Source organism: Balearica regulorum, chromosome 2 (assembly GCF_011004875.1).
Source record: "Balearica regulorum gibbericeps isolate bBalReg1 chromosome 2, bBalReg1.pri, whole genome shotgun sequence".
In the NCBI taxonomy this organism is placed as follows: domain Eukaryota; kingdom Metazoa; phylum Chordata; class Aves; order Gruiformes; family Gruidae; genus Balearica; species Balearica regulorum.
The window spans coordinates 120,269,328-120,291,083 of NC_046185.1; the positions used below are offsets into that span (position 1 = coordinate 120,269,328).

Genomic DNA, 21,756 nt, shown 5'->3' on the forward strand with positions numbered 1-21,756 from the left:
CAGTCCAGTATGGCCAAGAAATCTGCAGCAGTGAAAACAGTAGCTCAAAAAGTCCCTGAACTGCAGATCCTAGGAAGATGGGAGAAAACACACTGGGAAATCATCAGTACATCTGCTAAGGGCTGCTGTAAAGGACAGGACAGAGGGTTACTGGAATCTTTGCTCACATTCAGTACAGTGGTTCTGGCACTCACAGTATCAAATGCTGCATTATCTGCTCGTGTGCTAAGCTATGCTCAGACTTTGGGTACACATATACTCCTCACCACAGAAACAAGTGAGAAAACTGTCATAATCAACACTGCGCTCTGCTTTTTTTCCTAAGCACATACCACTGGTGAGACACATCATCTGACTCATGTATCAGCTTCTGCACCTCTCCCGTAACACAAAACCAAGACAAGGTGCTTACGTCATCCACAGTCTAAGAAGGCCATTCTCCTCCAGTGTTCAGGCTAGTGAGACCTTTCAAACATTACAAGTCTCACAGGGAAGGGCAGGTGTGGTCGGCGTTCTCTGCAAAGTATATCTCAAGCTCCAAGTATGACCACAGTAGGACTCTCGCCGGCCTCGTAACGCTAATGTACCAAGACCAACAAAAATCCCCCACTGCAAATTGTCCCTTTGCAAAACAAAGGCCATCTAACTTCAAAAGAGCATTGTGAAGCTCAGTTTGTTCATGTCTGCCCAATGCATGATAAACATGAATATACTCTCAGTGTCAACAGTGTACAAAATAGGCTGAATACATAGAGCTTATGTACCAAGAAACAAAAATGTAGAATTTTGAAAAGGCTTTTTTCCAAATAAACAAGTCTGTACAATGTGCCTTCTACCAAAATTGCAAGTCACTGTGTTTTATGCCGGAAATGGGTGCTCTGAAGGCAAAAAAGTCTAGATATGCTTTCCTAGCAGCAGGCTGGTTACTCTGTTGTTATTTTCAGTTTAGCATTTGAATTTATCACACTTATTTTTCTGCTCAGAAGCAAAACAACAACAGAATTTAGGTGAAATTGCCTTTTTTCTTTTCAAATATACAAAAGTTTTTGAAAGACTATTTATTTTGCAGAACAGAATTTTTGGAAAATATTTAAACAATAGTAAAACAGTATTTTGTATAAACATGGATATACATTAAACTATAATACTATGCCATAGTTTGCAAACCAAGTGCTTGGATATTCAGATAGCCTTAGATCCTCTTCATTGCTTATTTATGTAGAAACTGATGTAAAAAAGCGACTGAAACCTGCATTCACTCTCATTTTCTTAAGAAAAAAGAACAAACTTGTGCCGGATTTAGCTACGCAATTTCTGTTCTCTTTTTCTGTAAGCTGTTATCTACAAAGCAGTAAGGAGTCCTACAGACACAGACCAGTTATTTTACATTCAGTTCAATGAAGCCTGTCATAAAAATAATAAATCTTTCCTTATCTTTTCCGCACCCCTTTGTTCTCTTGGTATTAAGTAATAGTGAGTCTGACAGAGAGTATCGCTTAGCTCCTATTACAAGTTAAGTGTGAATGACCAGTGATACAGTGTGGCCTCTAAGCTGATTTTAATGGTGATGGCTTGGCGGGTGACAGCACAAGAAGTGGAACTACTCCTCTGTGCTGTGATGCAGCAGGTAGAGGGGGAGGATGGAGCTGTTTGGAGTTACTAGATTTGATGCTGACTGCAAACAGGCCAAAATTATTTTGTGTTGGTCTTCTGAACACGTGGCAGGGAACCGAAGTGTCTTCTCTTTATGCAGAGGTTGGCTATCCCCACCAAAACCCCCCCCACAACATTCCAAACTAAACCCAAAAGAGTCCGCTCTCCATGAAGCAGTGTTTACTCACAGATCTGTCACGCTTTGACCCAGAGACTCTCCCTCCATCTGACTTTCATTGTGCAGAGACTCTGATTCCTGTACTTGGCACAGCTCCTCATCAGTTATTATATCAAATGCTGCATCATCTGGTGGCTTAGAGGCTTCACTTGCAGCTGTGCCATAAAAAGACATGAAAAGAAACATTAGCAATATTAGCTGGTTGTTTGGAAAACAAACAGGCAAAACTCTTAAGAGGGAAGACGAGGCCATCCCTTTACCTTTACAGAAGCATTAGGTAACTACTATGGGCAGAGAATGGATTGAGAGCAGCCCTGAGTAGAAGGAGTTGGGGGTATTGACTGATGAAAAGCTCAACATGAGCCGGCAGTGTGCGCCTGCAGCCCAGAAAGCCAACCGTGTCCTGGGCTGCATCAAAAGAGGTGTGACCAGCAGGTCGAGGGAGGTGATCCTGCCCCTCTACTCCGCTCTTGTGAGACCCCACCTGGAGTACTGCGTCCAGCTCTGGGGGCCCCAGCACAGGAGAGACATTGAGCTGTTGGAGCGAGTCCAGAGGAGGGCCACGAAGCTGATCAGAGGGCTGGAGCACCTCTCCTATGAGGACAGGCTGAGAGAGTTGGGGTTGTTCAGCCTGGAGAAAAGGCGGCTCTGGGGAGCTCTAATTGCGGCTTACCAGTACCTGAAGGGGACTTACAGGAAAGATGGTGAGGGACTGTTTATCAGGGAGTGTAGTGACAGGACAAGGGGTAATGGGTTGAAGCTGAAGGAGGGCCGATTTAGATTAGTTGTTAGAAAGAAATTCTTGACTGTGAGGGTGGTGAGGCACTGGAACAGGTTGCCCAGAGAGGTTGTGGATGCCCCCTCCCTGGAAGTGTTTAAGGCCAGGTTGGATGAGGCTTTGGGCAACCTGGTCTCGTGGAAGGTGCCCCTGCCGATGGCAGGGGGGTTGGAACTAGATGATCTTTGAGGTCCTTTCCAACCCAAACCATTCTATGATTCTATCGTTCTACTAGAACCAACTGAAAATCTCAGGCTGACTGATACTCATTTAATACACATGCAAATTTCTGTCAAAACCAATCAAATTCAAAGATGGGACCAATCCCACCCTGAACACACTCCATGAACTTGCAGGTCCTTGGAGCAGGAGGTGACCATGTGGTTTCTTGGAGAATGTCTAAGACCCCTACTTATTTCTCCCCAGCATGCAAACAACACACTAACCAAAAGCCCTCTCGGATGGTGACACAGGTGATTCCAATGACGCTGGTGATCCTTCCTGGTTGGCACTGGATCCAGAGTCATCTGTATTGTCAACAATGACTCTAGGCTTATTAAAGCAAGCTCTGCAGCAACGCTCCTTTTTTCCACCAGGCTTTGTCACCATGTAGTTGTTGCAGCAGTAGTAGCAGAAAATGCGACCACACATTCTAGAAATTATTTGAAACCAAAGGTGTTAGAATATTGCCACATACAGGTGGAACATATCTATGTGACTGAGTCATAACGGTCTTGTGCTCTGCAAAAGCCCGAATGCTACATCCATGGCAGAACTCATAATACAGCCTGTGCTGCTTTCTGAGGTGAAGCAAGTTTTCTTGACAAAACAGGATGCAGAAATGCACATTCATACTTTGCTGCCTTAATAAATAGGGAAAATAGAAAAAAGCATAAAAATACTTTAAAAATTAAATATATGTTTAAATATAAATACATAAAGCAATTAAATACCCAAAAATATGCAATACAAATAAATAATATATCTATATATAAAAAGCACATAAGAAGCAAATGTACTTAATAGTATTACACAGGCCAAATCTCATACTCAGAGCAAAACTCCATTTGATTGTAAAGACAGTAAGAGCACATCTATATGTCTCTACTTAGTAATCATCCCTCTCTCTTTCAAACAGGGAAGAAGAAACAGTACTTCTATCACAATAGCTAAACCATCTTAGTGAATATTGTTTACAGCATGCACAGAGCAGTGCATAACAAATATATTAAAAACACAGTCCTTTTAAGGAATACACCATGTAGGGTGTGATTATCTTTGTTTCTAGAAATGAGAAACTGATAGACTCCCCAAGTCAGAGTTGCATCCAGATCTTTGCCTTAATCCACGTCAAGGGACCTTTCCATTAACGTCTCTTATCCCCTTGTGAGCTCACACGTTCTTTCAGCCTCTACAACATTCCCTCTCAAGGATTTTGACCAATGAACTATGAACATTAAGGAGTATTTCATCCATGTAAACGATCATACAGAATTTTGCTTTTGAACAGTGTAACAGAGTCCAACAAACTGACCTGCAGTGGTGTCGGCGCACCATCCATGAGAACTCTCTCTGGCAGTCCAGACAATGATTAACTTCTGTGTCCCCTTGCCACCTTTGCTCTGCACTAAGCTTTTGCTGGAACTCCAGAGCATCTGATTTTTGCCACAAAGCATCCTTATCTCTGCAGAGACACAGTTAAAAGAAATAAAAACACTTAGAAATTATCATTGCTGGTTTACTGTTAACCAACCTCAATCTGAATGCTGGTAAAAGCTTCACAGTAAAAATTGCTTTGCTATAACTTCTGAGGAGCTTTCAGGAATAAAGATAGATCAAGAAAACTACCAAAGCTCTTGGGAAGGGGGGGGTGAGAAAAATACATGCCATACAGAGAACTACATGGTTTTGCAAAACAGACAGCAAATTAAGGAGGAGATAATATTGGGTGTTATATGTTTGACTGCATTATGGAAATACAAAATTTCAACTTCTGATGAACTTGGCCATCACCTGTATGTTCAATTCAGGAATACAAGACTGAACCACCTAGGCAGTATCACTTAGCATCCCAAGCTAGGGTTTTAATTTCTGCTTGCTGTTTATTTTGATGCCAACCTGATAAGTTCTATCAAGCGTTCTTCAAGGAACTGTTTTGTTCTCGTCAGGTCATCCAGTTCAGCAAATAACTTCTGGTCGCTGCTATCTTTGTCTGCTGCCACCTTGCTAAGCTTCTCACTGTAATCCAGGACCTTCTCTTTTGCTTCATCAGCTTCTTTTTGGATCCTGATCAAATACAAAGGCAATTAAGAATTGTTTTTAGCTCATGTGCATTCAAGTCTTCCCCAGGGAGGAAAGGGGTCTTCCACCCTGATAAACAGGTAGTTTCACTGAAGTTGTTCTCCATGAGCATATTTTTAATAGCTAGACAGAATCTCTCCAGTTTTCTGCATCACTGGAAGTGCACACAGACCCATTACCTGGTGAACACAGTCAGCAATCAGCAATTTCTTGGATGCCCTGCTTATGTCGAAACTTATGATCGCTGCCACACTGGGAAACTAATAGCAGCAGCAGCTGCAAACTGAGCTAAATGGGGAAAGTCCTATAGCTGCAGGTTGCCCAGCATTTGCAGGCTGCACACAAAAGGGCCATTTAACACGTACTCCTCCATAGCCTTCACGTTCACAAAAGGGAAGCAAACTAGTTTCTCACTTTATTTTTCTAACACAGATGCAATTCAAAACCTAAAGGTTCGTAGAATCATAGAATGGTTTGGGTTGGAAGGGACCTTAAAGATCATCTAGTTCCAACTCCCCTGCCATGGGCAGGGACACCCTCCACTAGACCAGGTTGCTCAAAGCCCCATCCAACCTGGCCTTGAACACTTCCAGGTTAAGAGACTGCACAGTCAGTGGAAAGAAGTGTCCCCAGGAAGCTTCCAAGAATGTAAGTCTTAGCTTGACGATACGGTAATTTCAGTACTGTGAGTCCTAGCAATGGATCAAAAATTCTACCGCAATGCAACATGAAGGGCTGAGCTGGTCTGAACTCACTTAGCCAAGTGAAACATTTTGATGAGTAAGATTTTGTACTGACAACCTTCAGTATAGATCAAGAATCATCAGTCTTCCCACAAAGACAGATGAAATCAGCACAAAAATGTAAGAATACATTGGTTTTGGTTAACTCATTACACTCTGTGTAAGCCCATGTCTCATGAAGATCTATTTCGGATTGCCAGATAATTCGGACCACACAGGTCCACATTACAGACCTTGGAAACATACCTGCATCAGATATTAAAACCGATAAGAAACCAGACAAAGACATGCAGGATGTGGTCCCATTCAAATAATTCTTACTGATTCCCCAAAATTTCATACACAAATGAGGAAAAAAACCCTATCAAAAAGTGGTATTTTTCCATTCCTTATGAAAAAAAAGAGCCAATATCAGCGTTTTAATTTGTTGACCAACCTATAAAGTAAAAGGAGGTTATAAAATGTCTTGAGGATTCATAAAGGAAGACATTGAATGAATTTGTCATCAGCTAAATTAACAATACAATAAAACCTAAACCTTGATTCACGTGTGCTGTGTAATTTACATGTTTCTCATCTGATGTGTCAGTCTGATATTCCCCGTCAATGCTCATACACTATTTGACCTATATAAACCCCGTGGCACATGCTACTTCACAAACCACAGCAATTTTCAATATGTTTTGGTTACTGGCCCCTTGCTTGGTTTACAATTAACAGCTTGTGAACAGAACCCAAACTCCCACCTTTCCAAGAGTTCTCTCAGAGACGTCACCTCCTCTTCCTTCTGCAGCCGAGTAGATTCTGATTCAGACAGCTGCTCTCTTGCTTCATCCAGCTTTCTAGACAAACTCGTGTTTGCAGCCTAGTGAAATAAATTACTGTATTTCCTTACATATAAAAACAACACTTTACCAAGCATTGGACAATTGCCAAGACACCTAAACAATGCTTTAAAAGAATCAAAGTCAAACCACCAATTAAGATATTATTGTATAAGCAGACACTAATTAGTTGTGTACTAGTGACTGATTACTTCTGTCACACTGAATAAGGGATAGACTTTAAAGTAAGACAGTATTAAGCCTGTAATTCTTATTAGTTCATGTAAATTGAGCTTTTGCCTCCTTATCAAGGAAAATCTCTCAAAGGCAATGGCAAAAGAATATGCCCTAAAAATGTTTTCTCCACCTAAAAGTTTCAAAAGAAAAAAAAATAGGAAAATGTTGTATATTAAAGCTATATGCAACACGAAGAACACTGGACACAAAAATTTCTTTCACAGCTAGCCTCTCCAGAGAAGTCTGCCAAACTTGGAGTCCTCAGGGAACATACCTAACTGCATCTAAAGGTGTACGTATTTCTGCTAGCAGGCAAGGCCAGGTTCAATAACCTTAAATTTCTTCCTTCTGGATTCCTTACACCTCAGTACAATCCTCCTAACTCAACTGTTTGATAAATGCATTGCAAAAATCTTGGTTTTTTCCAGCTGGGTTATTTCTCAGCCAGATTAATGCTCTGATTCAGTGACCCTTGCAGCCTGTGAATAGTTGGATCCACGCATGTGGCTGTGTGCAGTGGGCATGCAGAGCTTAGGACAGACACCTTTTAAACCTGCACTCCCATTTAGGAAGTGTACACATAACCAGGTCTTACATAAAACCCGACTAGCTTTCAAAGCAGGACAAATCCTAAGTGCCATTGTGCTTTTCGTAATCTCCGTTTCAGTGGCTAACCTTCAGCTGCCGAGTATTTTGTCTGCAGCACCTGTATTTATTCAAGGGCATTCTCAGACTCACAGCCAGTCATCAGAAGTGCTGCCTGCCTTCTGAATTATAACACTAATGCCCACTGACACAAATACCTCTGTTTTTTAATCAGATCAAGCACCTACTTGTAACTCTGCAATCTCTTCCTCTGCAGCATGCTGTTGTCGCTTCTGCTCCTCAAGTTGCTCTCTTACTTTCCCACACTCTTCACTGACAGCCTAGCAGAGAGATTGAGCCAGGAGTTAGCATTCCTCTAGTGGCCACCCCCTCATCTACAAAATTCCCAGTTGTGAATCACGAGTGCTTTTACTGCCACGTATGGGATAAACGCAGCACCATTAGCAGGCTCAGAAAAGAGTTAAAGAGCCACCCAACTCATGGATCCAAGGAAACTCCCCTCTGTGGTGGCAGATCAGCTGTGTTTTACTGTTACTTGCTATGGGCTATTACAGTTCTCAACAAAAAGAAAGCCCAACTTGTGAAATGCTTTGGCTGAAAAGAGTGAGATAGCCCAAATCATACTGAGGTTTAAAAAAGCCTTTATGAAAACAAAACATAAATGAACGTACACTATTTTCTCAAACTCATGAGATTTCTGGATATCACCAGTGGCATAAGCCTCTGCTCAACTGCCAGTATTAGACATTATCTCAGAATGGCAGAACAAACACACTAAAATTTTCTGCCTTTAGGTGTGCTGTTTCATATAAACAGGGCTGGCTCATGTTTTTCTTTGATCTTCTCAGCTGCTACCTTGAGCAGTTGAAAGCAAAAATACATGAGGGAATGAACTGCAAAAGTATCTGGTCTCAGTCTTAAGTTTGCTTTCATCAAAATCAGTTTTAAGGAGAAGTAGTCTTATGGGTGTGGGGAACAGGTCTTGCAATGTTCCTGCTAAAAAAGAAAAAAAATCACAGCTGTGACCAGAGGGAACAGTTACAGAAGATGCCACCTTCAGTGCCAACATAAGAAATCATCATCCTCTCCATTACTGGCTGGCTCTTCCATATCACCTGGCCTCTCCACAGTGCTCAGTGGTCACAATATACATCTCCAAAAAACTCTGCAGAGTTATTTTACCTCAAAGAGGCCTAGGTCATGAGCGTAAGAGACATTTTCAGATTCCCAGGCTAAGGCTAGTTGCGTGCTAGTCGCAGAGCCTGACCAACACAAACCTTAGGATTTCGCCCAGTAATTGCTGCAGCAGATGGTAAAGCAGGGGAAATCCTGCACGGCTCCCTCACCTATAATAATCACATTAATTTACCTTGAATTTTGTCTGATAATTTAGAATCTCTGTGCTCATTTGAAATTTTATTGCAGACAGCTCTTCTTGGCTGGTCTCTTGGAAACTCTGTGCCTGTTTCTTTACCGTCTCCAGCTGCAATTGCAGACTTGGGACAGCTGCGGCACATATTTGAGCCTCCTCTAATTTCTCTTGCAGGCTCTTGTTCTCCTGTCTGAGATTAGAGATGTCAAGCCTCAGCTTCTCCTGTTGCTCTGCTGCCTGTTCTTCCAGTTCTTTGAGCCTTTCTGTGGCCTGGGCTAACCGCTCTTCTCCATCCACCTTTTCAGAGGTCAAGGCACAAATCTGAATACCAAGTTCAGCCATATCTGTGTTGGTCCTGTGGAGGAGATCTTTGTTTTCTTCGTTTTCCATTCTAGCAACTTCCAAGTACTGCTTAACCTTGGATAGCTCTTCCTTCAGGTTCAGCAAATTATTTTCCAGCTCAGCTTTTTGATGGGCTGCTGTCTCCTGCTCTTTTTTCAGCACTTCTTCTCTTTCTTTACATTGCACCAGTTCTTGCACGTGGTTTCTGTTGAGTGACTCACTTTGCTCTTTCAGCTGCTGGACAAGCACCTTCTGCTCACCCAAGACAGTCTCTGTGACTGCAAGCTCACTTCTCATCTGCTCTCTCTCATCAGTGGTCTGCTGAAGCTTGACTCGCAGGTCAAGGACTTCTGCTTGCAGCCTAGACACTTCACCTCGGTTGACCTCCAGCTGCTCTTCACTCATGGTCAGTCTGGAGGCCAGCTCTTTTGCCTCTTTCTCCAAAGAAGCTGCCTGCTGGAGTTGGTGTTTTTCCACTGATTCCTTTTCTGATGTAAGGGATTCAATAAGCTTTGTTTGATGAAGGCATGTCTTTTCAAAACTGAGCTTTTCTACCTCAAGAGTCTCTGCTTTCTTCCTGTGTCTTTCAGCTTCTGCTCTTAGCTGCTCACACTGGCCCTCCATGCCTTGCAGTTCTAATTCCTTCTCTGTGAGCTGTGACTGGAGAGACTCCTTGCTTTCCTTCAAGGTGCCTAAGTTTTTTTCCATTTGTAAACTATGCTGTTTGGTACTCTTCAGCTGTCCTTCAAGTGAGGCATAAGACTCCTTGGTGGTCTCTTCTCTTTGCTTTAGTTCTTCATAGTCTGAATGTAGAGCCTTTAATCTCTCCTCCAGAATTTGGCTTTGTCTCCTGGCATTCTGCAAGTCTTCATCCAGCTGTTTGTTCTCGCTCCGGAGCTTCTTCTCTTTTTCATCAACTGACACCAGGGCATCATCTATCTCACTCTGAAGCTGTTTCTCAGAGGCTCTCAGCCTGGCCATCTCGGCTTCCAGGGAAGCTTTAGAAGCTTCCACATTTTTCAGCTTCTCTTCCATCTTCCTCTTGGACTGCTGCAAATTCGCATTCTCCGCTTTCAGCTTCCTGCTCTCCTCACCCATTTCACTCACTGCAGAGTTTTGCTGCTCCACCTGTTCCTCCAGCTCCTTGACTTTCTGGCTGAGATGCTCTTTCTCAGACAAGAGTTTCTGGTTTTGCTCCTCAAGGCTATGCACAGTCTGACTCACCTTTGTTAAGTGACCCTCCTGTAGTTGAAGTTGCTGTGCTTGTGACTGGGTTTCCTGCTTCAGCGCTCCTTCCTTCCTACCATACTCCTCCTCGAGTTTCTCTTTTTCTTTCCTTGCTTCCTCAAGACTTTTTTCCAGTGACCCCACCTGAGCCAGCGACCCCATTACCTGGGTCTGGAGCTCAGCCATCTCCTTTCCTTTCAGGGTCAGGGCCTTCTGAAGTGCATCCCTTTCCTTTGCCATGGTTTCCAGGCTCCCAAGCAGCTTTTCACTCTCTTCTTTAGAGTCAGCAGTGAGGCGATTGTATCTGGATTCCAGTTCCTTCTGTGCCTCTTCTTTCAGCTGCAGCTCCTCCCTTGCTGCCTTCAGCTGAGACGCATGTTCGTCATTGAGTCTTTGCATATCTGCCTTTTCCTTTTCTGTCTCCTGAAGCTTCTCTAACAGTGCCCGTATCTGTAGGGCAGAGTCACAGTGGGCTGTAACTTGCTGTCCCTTTTCCTCCAAGGCAGCATCAACTTTTGCAAGGAGGTTGAGGTTCTTCTGTTCTGTGGAACTCAGCTTGGCTTTGAGTTCATCAATGCAAAGATCCTTCATAGCAACCAAAGCCCTAGAGGCCTCCAGCTCCTGATTCAACAACTGCAGTTTTGAGGCACAGTCTTCCTTGCTCGTCACCAGCTGCTCCAGCTTTGTTGAATATTCCTTCTGCTGCTCCACTGCATTCAGTTCCAGTGACTGCAGACACTTCTGCAGGTCATGAACAGTGCTCTGAGTGGAGTGCGAGACCTCACATTGCTTCTGTAATTCTGTGATCATCTTTGTCAGCCGGGAGTTCTCCTCGCTGTAGCTATTGCTCCTCTCCTTTTCCACCTGTACTTGTTCTTTCTGAAGGCTGACAGCTGCCTGAAGCTCCTGGTTTTCCATTTCTAGCTGGTGAATACGATCTTGAAGTTCCCTCTGCCTCAGCTCAGCCTGGTCAAGTTCTACACGCATCTCTTCAAAGCCCTCAAGGTGTTCAACATTTAGTGAGCTATTTGCATCAGGGCTGGAGGGAAACTCTTGGGCCTAAATGAACAGAAGGGGAAAACCAGAAAGTTTAAGAAGTATTTAACATGCATTTAAATGGTGTGCTCAAATGAGAGCAAGTTCAGGTCCTTAACACACAGTGACATTGTATGTTGCATGCACAGCACTACAAGATACAAACTTACAGGAAATGGAGCTTGTTTTCGGAAAAGATAAATGAAAACATATCTATCTGCAGGCAGTCTTCTGAATATATTTTTGTTTTCCTCTACAAGATTTGCATGTTCAGTTGAATCAGCCACTGGACAATTCCCTTTACTTTTAATTAAGAATTCCTTTTGTAGTTTACCATTAAAAGTCATAATCACTCTGAAACTACTAAGCTCTCTGGAACTATGCCATTAATTAAAGATCTACCATGCCATATAAACATTTATTTGTAATTTGCTTACCTGCAAATAATTGCTCACTAAACTGCTCATGCTGGAACTGCGACTTGGGGGCTTCCATAAATATGCTGAAGATCCAAGTGAGGAGAGGGTCCTCCTGTTGATCAGAGAAACGATGTATAAGAGAAGTCTAAGCACACACATACATGTCTTTCCACTCTTATATGTTTAGATTTATCTAGTTGTAACTATCACATACAGAAAGACGTAACTGCACCTGGTGTCTGGGCCAACAACCACTGAAGCTGATGGAAAACAAAACAGGGATATCAAAGGCACCTATAAATGATTATGGGCTTGGTAGCCCTGATTTCCCACATCCACAAGAACCAATGCAGCTTTGCTCTACAAAATTGTATTGCTGTGTGGTGGCGGCTCAACCAGACAGAGGCAGCATGCAGCCCTGGAAAACTCCCACTGATACAAACGGATGTGGATCAGACCTGGGAGTTTTTGTTATTCCCCGCTTTGAGGTGGGATCAGGCTGTAGTGACCACATATTGTCATCCCTACCATTGCTGTAAGTGAAGCACACCACTTGGCTGTTCAGTGACTACATGTCTCAGCTCTCAAAACAGAAGGAGCTAACAACATTTCTTCTTGTGCCTGTGAAGATAAGAATAGCTTGGGATTTGGACCTAAACTGCAGTTACTGGAAGTACTCCATCACAGAGCATCAACTCTGATCTCTGGTACACAGTATATTGAAAGAAAAAAAGGCCCATTCAGTCATAGACTAATTACATGGAGAAAGTGTATAACACAAGTATTCCTGCCTTCAAAAGTAGAAGCTTTTATAGATTCTGTAACAGGCAGGTGTTTTATGGCCTTCTTAATACAAAATGACAAAGTGGTTCTATCTTACCTGGCAAATGCTGGCCAAGCAGCATCTAAATCATAGCCTCTTGACGCCAAGTCAAATTGAACATCAGTGAGCTCATAGAGTTGACCCACAATGTCAGAACTCATTTTGGAATTCAGAAATGGACTTCTTGCATAGTACCAGTCACTTGAAACAAAACAAAAAAAAAATGAAGTAATAGTCATTCATAAGTAAAAGAGAAGCAGCAGCTTCACTTGCAAAAATAAACCACAAAATGATTATTTAGTCCACCCCAGAAAAATTATGATATTCTATTCTAAACACAAACTGAAAACAACCAGACCCACCAACCAACATCCCATCCCTTTGATGTGAATGAAATTAAACAGCTTCAATGAATTCCACGCAAGTATCTTTAGAGGGGCTCCTGCACAAAATATTTTTTGCTCTAGAGCTTGGGCAAAACACTGGCAAGACAGAATATTTGCTATACACTGGATAATCACACAATAAATACCTAAAGCACACACTTAATACATCAAAAATGACGGACAGAAAGCAGCAACCAGAGTTAAATACACTGTGCTAATAGTTGCTTTTTCTAAAAGCCCTACCAGGAGTGCCCCTCCAACCAACTACAAACTATCATTGGTGTTCCTTGGCCAGGGGCAAGCTGTTCCTCTGTGTGACAACCCAGAGATATATACAAATGTTTTCTGGGGCTTTGCGCAACACATCCAAATTAATCCTCCCTTATGATCCACAGCACAGGAGATCAAACCCAGGACCTCCAATACTTACAAAAACATCACCTTTGAAACCGACATACAGATCATCAGCATCCACACGCATTTAGCTGTAACAACTTTCAATCTTTACCAGCCTAAGATAGATATGAACCAGTGACCCAGGCCAAAAGGTCTATTATCCTTCCTATCCTATTACCAGCTTTCTAAGCCAACCATTTGGAAGGGTTTCAATTTCTTTCAATAGCTACTAGGTGATGTTGCTTGATCACACTGAGCAAACACCCATTAGTTAACAAGGTACTTAGCTGTTCACCTGGTCACCTTGCTGTTCATAAAGCATTGCTGCAAGGTGTCTGCTAGCCTTTGGTGAACCAGGGAGTAACGAAGAAATGCTCTTCCTTTTCCAAGAGATGTTCGTAACTGGAAGGGAGAAACCACAAGAAAAGAAAATTCTAAGTATCATTTGTAATCATGTAAAGTCATGGCCAGAACAGTCTACATACCGACACAAAAAAACCTTCACGATAAGCCACTAGTTATAACAGAAGCAGTAAGAACTGCCACTGAGAGACACCTTCTCCCAAGACTGTCATTGGGTGGAATCTTTTTTGAATGACAAATTTGTATCTACAGCTGGCTGTTGTCAACTTTATAATAATATAAAAGGCATCACAGGACCAATGAATCATCTAATATACTGAGTACATGAGTAGAGACTATGCTAAGGACAATTCCCAATATAAGGCAAAATCACAATATGCCCAGCAAAGCCAGAAGTGACTGCTTAGGTTACTTAAGATGTGTCTGGCCACAGCTGGAAGAGCTTTAGGGCAGATGGAGTCATAGAACAAAGATGTAGACATACACAAATATACATGCCTGCAGACACAGTAATCCGAGACAAAGTATTAAGCCTTTCTTAATACTTAGCTGTTTAGTTGATAAAATTCTAATTCTTACTTCAGACCAAGAGTAGCTGCATGACCAAAATTAATGGATCTTTTTATGAAGACAGCTGTTAAATCAATGTAAGGAGGATCACAAAACTCAGCGCTACATTTTGTTATAGCTATTGACTTGGGGAACTGATGTTTGTTTTGTCTTTTACATCTGAACTATTTGCTGTCCTGCAAAATAGTGAAGCATTAAACAGTACTGTTTCACTATTTGCTATCCTGCAAAATAGAGAAACACTAAACAGTAGTGTTTTATTTCTCCTTTCCATCAAAATCAGTAATCCATTTAGGAATAGAAAATGCAAGTGATGAGAAGAATTTCTCATCAGTCAGCCATGGTCCTAACCAAATTGTGCATCCAATTAACAAACCAAATATACTCATGATTTAAAAATGGAGGTCAAGAAAAATATTAGAGGGTTAGTCACTGTACATTTTGCTTGAAAAGTTAATGTAAAAGAAGGCTCAAAGGCCACACAAGCTTTCTCTCCTTCTGATCAGTGTTCCACTGTGGTGAAGTGAGAGGAATACCTTAACTTTCAGTTTCCTTGGTTTTGCTGTTACTGGGCTTCTGTATTCAAATAAGACAAAGGTTTCTCATTTATGTCAGCAATCCACTACATACAAAAATGTTCCTTATAAATGGAATGATGAAACGTGGAGCAAAGGAAGCAACACCTTTTACTGCTTTTTGGTTTGAATTCTATAGGACACAAAGTATGAAATAACATGGTCCCCAAAGGCCAACTGTTTTTCTCCCTCATTCACTCTGCAGATGTCTGAATATTTCTTCAGGGAGATGCTATCCCTGCCCTGTGCGCAGCAGCTTACAAGTGTTTTTCCTAACTAGGCATATTTAGTGAATATCTTAATAATAGTAAAAAACCCCAAACACTGGAAGCCACTGAATTAATCCTATCCTTACTCCCATTGGTTTATCAATTTAAATCACAATGCCTTCTTTAAGCACGGAGATATTAGAACAAATGTATGTGACGAGAAGTAGAGGAAAATATTTACATATATGCAGCTATAACTAGCTAAATACTATTTACCTAGCAAGTAAAATCACGCCACCTCCTGCTAGAGCCCAGCTAGAATTCAGGGAGGCAGGCAGTGTCTGGTATTGTTGGTGTTTCCATGTTTGCTGCAAACACTGTAGCTAAGTTGCGATGTATGGCTGTAGCACTGTAGCATGTGCAATGTATGGCTGTAAAGACTTGGAAAGATGTGTACTCAGTGTAATCACCTTTTGAAAGGGGAACTACCATAACTCCCTGCTCATCTAATGCCATCAAGGACAAGGCTTGCTGTTTAATTAACAGCTGGACAGTTTCCAAGATATTCCTACTTGCTTCCTAGCTCCACCTTTCTAGCATATCATGCACCCTAATATTAGAAGCGCTGCAGGCAAAGCAGAAGAGAAGGCATGCTGTTAAACGTTTGACCATTCTTAAAAAGCAACTGCCGTTACTCTTTCCTCCTTGTTCACTTCCATCTCTGAAAGTCAACAAGTACTGTTCAGTGAGCAAATGACATTTGGAAACCTTTATGTTCTACCCAGCCAAATTAAAAAAAAATTGGCTGCTAATTTCCACCTGTAATGAAGGGGAATAACCAACATGTTTTTCTGTCATCTGTCATTTCATTTCTGGACCTGAGTCTGCCAGCTCAGTTATCTGAAATGGCTGCCTTTTTTAGAGTTCATATTCCTAAACCACAAGCTAATAAAGTAAAAAGAAGTCTTCCACAAGCTAAATTCTATGGCTGCACATAAATCGAAGTAGAAAATATCCTTCTTATAAACTATAATTTCTGATATCACGCTAGCCATTAAACAGCCAGAGGTACTGAAGAAGGAGGAAAAAGAGCAGCCGTTGCATGTGATAATATGCAGGTGATACCATAGGCAACAGACTGTTGAAGGCTACAGCATAGCCACCTTTGCAAAGAAATCAGATTGGCTGCTGCTACTGAGAATTTAGGGCCCAGTATCCACAGTCAGAGGACCTTTCCTGCAGGAGCAGTCACTGTCCTTACTTCTCCAGTCTTCCTGGAAGTAGTGGGAAAGTCAAAGCCAATTTCCATAGCTCTCCTCTGTTTCCTTTCCCAGTGGTAAAACAAACTTAAGGCTTGTTTGCCTTGGAACAGCAAAATTCAATATTGCCTAAGTTGCTGAGAGAAGAAAATGAGATGGGGAACACAGAGCCCGCCTCTGCCAGAGTATCATGGCTCTCTTTGAGATGGCTCAAAACAACATTATCTAGAGCTGCTGTGGAGGAATTGCCAAGAGAATAGGGAAATCTGCTGTAAATAGTAACTTGCCAATATATGTTAGCACTGCTCACAGATAACAGAACTGAGAATCAGGACAATGCTGGCCGGCACCACCACACCATCACTTCTTTTACCCCCAAGGGAAGTGCCTCTTCAAATGACTCTAAAGGCTCAGACAGGATCAGCACAGAAAGCTTCTTGCAGCACTTATTTCACCCACTCATTGAGCTGAAGACATAATATGGCTGTTACGAGATTAAGTTTTTATTACTATATCTAATAAAAATAAAGCTTTTTGTCCTGTTCATGACAGCTTACCCAAGAGAACAAAGTTGAGACAGAAGATGAAACGTTGCTGTCAGTCAGTCCTCCTCAACTCTACTGACCAGCTGAAAAAGTCTTAGGACATGACAAATATGGTGATTCTTTCCTCTTACACTTAGAGGCAAGTCCTGCTGTAAGCTGTGCTAAAAATGGAAGGCTCTACCCTTGACTTAACTTTTCATTCCTTTTTAGAGAAAATGGCACTAAGTTCATGAAAAGGCAGGGCACAACCAGAGACAAACAGGACCATTCACTTGTGTAAGTGGTCTTCAAAATAAGTAAGAGTCAGGCTATCTAGTCCTATATAATTTAGTGCCTAGTGAAAAGAGTAACCTTGCATTTTTATACTCTACATGAGAATTAAAAATTCCCAACTCTTTTTTTGTATGTTAACAGCAGTGTATTTTCTTTTAGTTTCTACTGCTCTCTGAAAAGACATACCAAGCAATAAACCACATGTTATGATGCTTAACTGATATACTTACTTCCGTAATAGACTTGACAAAGCGGATTCCATCATTAGCTCCCTTGACTTTTGCCAGACAGTCACAGAAATAATCCCAGTAGTCTTTTCTGGTCCCAAGTAACGTGGTTTTTTCCTTCTGGTCAAACTTAAACAAGGAAAACAAAATGCAATGAGCAAAACTTAAAAATAAATATACTTATATATAGCTACCTGGAATTCTGTTCCTCTCCCAGCAACATGTGCTTTCGTGACTCCTCTTAGTTTTAGCCAATGTATTCACAAAGGCAGGAGACACTGTATTGCACTGATGCAATCCGGCAGTTACAAAAGTTACTTTACAGACAGTAACAGATAATAATGTTCTAGGTCTAGTTAAAATAGAGATATCCATTCAAAAATGCTGAAATAAAGATCTGCAGCAGATTCAGCAGCTGTTTAAGAGCAACGAACTAACAACCAGTTGTTGAGACCTGCAGTCAAGTGTGGCAATAACACACATGTACGTACCAGAAAAACCTGCTCTAGCTAAATTGCATACGCACTGCAGCTTGGACCATTCAAATCCCAAAGGATTCTTCAGCTTCTGTTGAAGCTTCTGCAACCCAATTAAAAGTCCCTCACCTATATTAAGAGTAGATTAGCATGTCTTTGTTGCAATCAGTGACATGATTACAGTATGTGTAGACATAAGACTATGCAAACTGAATTTCAGTTTGCCCAGCAGTTTGCCCTTTTACTTAAATCTTGAGGATGGACAAAAAGCAGCATTCCAGATTCAAAAATCAGCCTTTTGCGTTAAGCCTTCCATACAATAAAAAATTAATTTCCAAAGTGAAATTGCTAAATATTCTCTAAATTACTCACACCACTATATTTGCTTACTAGTATTTATTTTGCATTAAAATGTTGTCAAGATCTCATTACCAGAGTTTTTCCAAGACATTTTAGCAGGATATATCTTTAAAATCAAGCTCAAATCTTACAGATCAATAAAAAAATACCTTAAATTCTTAAAAAAAAACACCTGCCAGCACTGCCTTTTGACTACAAGTATTTACTTTCACTTGAAATAAGTACAATAAGCAGCACAGATTTCAGACCATTTACTTGAAAAAAAAGACTCAATTGGATATTTATGATTATTTCAGTTAAACCCCACATATTGAAGAGGCTATAAGAGAAAAAAAGGCCTAGCTTTGATGGTGGATTACAAATGACACATATCCCTTTTTACCTGTAGAAGATACTCAAGCTTGTAGGAGAATTTTTGCAAGTTGACACTGTCATCTGTGATTGGTTCCCCTCCTTCTTTAAATTCTTTACTTAACTCAGTCACAGCATCTTTAAAGCAAGACACCAAAATGGTTAACTAATGCAACATATATAGCACTGAATCCACCAACAACTAAATAAATGAGTTTTCTGCCATTTTCAGTTTATTTCAGTGAAAATGTCTTAACGACAGTGCAAAAAACTTATTGATATGCTTGCAATGTAAGACCACCTCTAAAAACCCAAGAGCTCAAGTTATGTCAATCTGTTGTACAGTCCATTTCTTCTTAAAAAGAGCAAAACCTCCTTCTGACACTTAGCAAAAACTGGTAACAGACAATTGCTAACTGGTTCTTCAGCAGAGGAAAGAGAAATAACTTTTTGCTGTCTCATGTGCACGTTAAGGTATTGCCCACAGGACAAACAAAATTCTGATTAGAAAGGACAAAGCATGTAATCTGCTAAAGGGGATCAGTAACATGAGAACAGTCATTCAGTCAGCACATTTATCTTCTCCATGCTTTATTCAGGAAGGTTCAGCTTGTGCTGGTTACAAACACAAATGGGGAAAAATAATTTACATAAAAACAAGCATACAGCAACTTCTCTTCCCTAAAACCTACACACATAGTGGGTGAGGAAATCTCAAGTCAAAGCAAACTCTGTTGTCTCAGTCCGGCCCCAAAAAGGTGTACTTCTCAGCATCGGAAATAACTGATTTTGAGCTTCCTTTCCACTTGGTTTTGTACTTATTTCAGGTGTCTGAGTGAGCCTGAGCTCTCAGTCCCACTCGATCCCCTTTGCAAATTAAATCTCCTCTTGTTAGCAGGCACGTAGATCTCCTTTTTTATGTTACAGGAAGATCTAGATTCTCAGCTTTGATGCATATCAGACCTCATATTTAATAAAAATTAAAAGGAAAAATAGCTGGATCTTGGTATAGGCAGCTGATTAGGACAGAGATAAAGCAGGAAAATGGTTATGAATCTGCTGCCAATTTTGCCTGCAACAGAGCTGTGGAAAATGAGGTTGGGTACTGCTAGTGGAGGACAAGTTAGGTGCACAGAATGCATGTTCCACTGCAGTAAGAACAGCAGATACAATTCTCCATCACTCTTCCTCTGGGTCTTCCTTCCCAGTTTGGTTTAGCCTCCTGTTTTTCTCCTCTTTCCACATTAGCAGCAACTCCACACCAACTTCCCATCAAGGGAGGGTCTAAAAATCAGGCCTTCTCCTTATCTCACATGAAGTCCTGTAATAGCATAGCTCTATTCATGCCAACAAAGTCCCAGCTCACAACGCATCCCCCACAGACACTTTTTTTTAAATTGTAAGACTTATTTCTCATCTTGTATGTTTAAATTTACAGTATTTAAGAATTTAGGATCCTGCAGAAGGTACAGCACATTTCTCACAAAAACCATCAGTCACTTCTCTAAAGAGCACGTCACACACCTTGAACTATGTTGCTACAATTCCTGCACAGGTGTTACACAACTGAAATAACTCTCTGTTATCTAAAACATGGAGGGGATAGTCCAGCCTACAGAATGAATCTGTCAGCACGACACTGTACCTTGCAAGTCTCTGATAATCCGCTGCAGCTGGCTTTCGCCACTAGTTGCTGCCATCTTGAAAACAAAAGGAGCTCCCCTTCTGGGCTGTTAACCTTTTCATCCATCTAGATAAAAACAGAGTTCATATCCTTGATGACCATTGGGCTGGCAAAGATTATTCTTCTCTGTGATACCTGCAATTCTGTAAAAGTAAAAAATAAAATTAAAATCTTTATCATCTCAAATGAGCAGAAGAGAGGTGCTTTGGCATTTTAGATCCTGTTTAGTAATGAATTCCCATAGGCCAACTCTTTTTCCAGAAACCTCCTTTATATTTCCTTCTAGATTTCACTTTCCATTTCAGTTATTTCTTCAGTTATATCTTTCAAAACTACTGAGCGAACCTCAGAGAGCCATTTTCTCTTGCTGGAATTACAACACAGTTAGTCTTACAGCCCAGCTCAGGCTGGCATTTCATGCAACTCATCTTGTGACCCTGAGGGAGTTCTGATGACACGGGACTTTCCCTCCCAAAACCCTCTGCCAGATCTTCCCTACAGGTTGCAGAGTAAAAAAGATATCATGACTTTTCCATTTCAGGGAGACTTTCAAGACACAGACAAGGCACGGGCCAAGGAGTCAAAAAATGACGCATGTTTGATTCTCTGGCACTGGAGCGTATTTTTAACTCATAAGAGCTACTAAAAGATTTAGTACTGCAGACTGGTTTTACCACAAGAAATATCTCTCATCCTCTCCTCAGAACCCACTGTTCCCAACACATGTAAGAGGACACCACTTTATTTTAAGCTCTGTTACAACATCCATGGCTGAATAAATATACCTTGCACCACTTCCCTTGCTTAGAACAATGACAAGTGAGTTATACCTAGCACTCATAAAAAATATTTCCTTAATTAAAAATGAATGAATTAAAATTCATTAAAAGCCTCAAACACTTTACTAGAACAACCATGCCTGGGGACCTAAACTTTCAAACACTAACCTGGGAACAATCGTTCAAAAAAAGCCACACAGAAACTGCATAGGGAACTTACTAAGCATCCTGTACAAAGGTTGTTCAGAATTCTGCCTACAATGGTACAGCCAAATTTTCAAGCAAGCACAACACCCGAAGTACTGAATCTTTAGAAAACTTGCCATTACATTCCTTGTGCTTTTGTTACCATTCAAGCTGAACTACAGTGAAATTAAGCTGTAATTAAAATCTTACAAACTTTTGAAATACAAATGTGATTACGTCCAACTATCCTATCTCCTTTCTCCCTTCTTTCGTTCACTCCCAAAATAACTAAATTGGCATGGCTCAAGTGGGTGTCTGAATGAATCAAATGGACTGTCCTTCTACCCTATGTATCAAGGTATTGTTTGGAAATGGTCCTGATATGATCTCATATTCTTTTCTTTTTGAAACAAAGCAAACCTTAACAAAATCATAGAGACAAAAACATGGTAAGTATAAAGAAAAGGCTGAAACTAGGCTTACTAGTGTGTTTCTCCTAATACCTGTGTTTTGTTACCTGCTAGTTTCAATCTCCATATTTTGATGGCAGTTGTTACGACACAACTGTCGTGTGGACCA

At 41.1% G+C, this 21,756-nt stretch overlaps 1 protein-coding gene across 8 annotated transcripts in view; it reads right to left on the reverse strand.

The window, feature by feature from the left end:
* Positions 1–21,756, reverse strand: part of FYCO1 (FYVE and coiled-coil domain autophagy adaptor 1) — a 52,770-nt gene that overhangs the window by 22,131 nt on the left and 8,883 nt on the right. For 5 of the 8 annotated variants that reach the window (XM_075745621.1, XM_075745620.1, XM_075745616.1 and 2 more), the window contains exons 2-14: positions 20,174–20,355; positions 18,560–18,666; positions 17,345–17,470; positions 13,616–13,722; positions 12,596–12,739; positions 11,734–11,827; positions 8,690–11,320; positions 7,548–7,640; positions 6,400–6,518; positions 4,728–4,895; positions 4,144–4,293; positions 3,056–3,261; positions 1,842–1,986 (exon numbers count right to left, since the gene is read on the reverse strand). In XM_075745621.1, the coding sequence (XP_075601736.1) occupies positions 1,842–1,986; positions 3,056–3,261; positions 4,144–4,293; positions 4,728–4,895; positions 6,400–6,518; positions 7,548–7,640; positions 8,690–11,320; positions 11,734–11,827; positions 12,596–12,739; positions 13,616–13,722; positions 17,345–17,470; positions 18,560–18,666; positions 20,174–20,228 (4,145 nt within the window). In that variant the 5' untranslated portion in view covers positions 20,229–20,355. The remainder of the gene's footprint in view (positions 1–1,841; positions 1,987–3,055; positions 3,262–4,143; positions 4,294–4,727; positions 4,896–6,399; positions 6,519–7,547; positions 7,641–8,689; positions 11,321–11,733; positions 11,828–12,595; positions 12,740–13,615; positions 13,723–17,344; positions 17,471–18,559; positions 18,667–20,173; positions 20,356–21,756) is intronic. The other 3 variants (XM_075745622.1, XM_075745619.1, XM_075745624.1) reach the window with 3 other exon arrangements.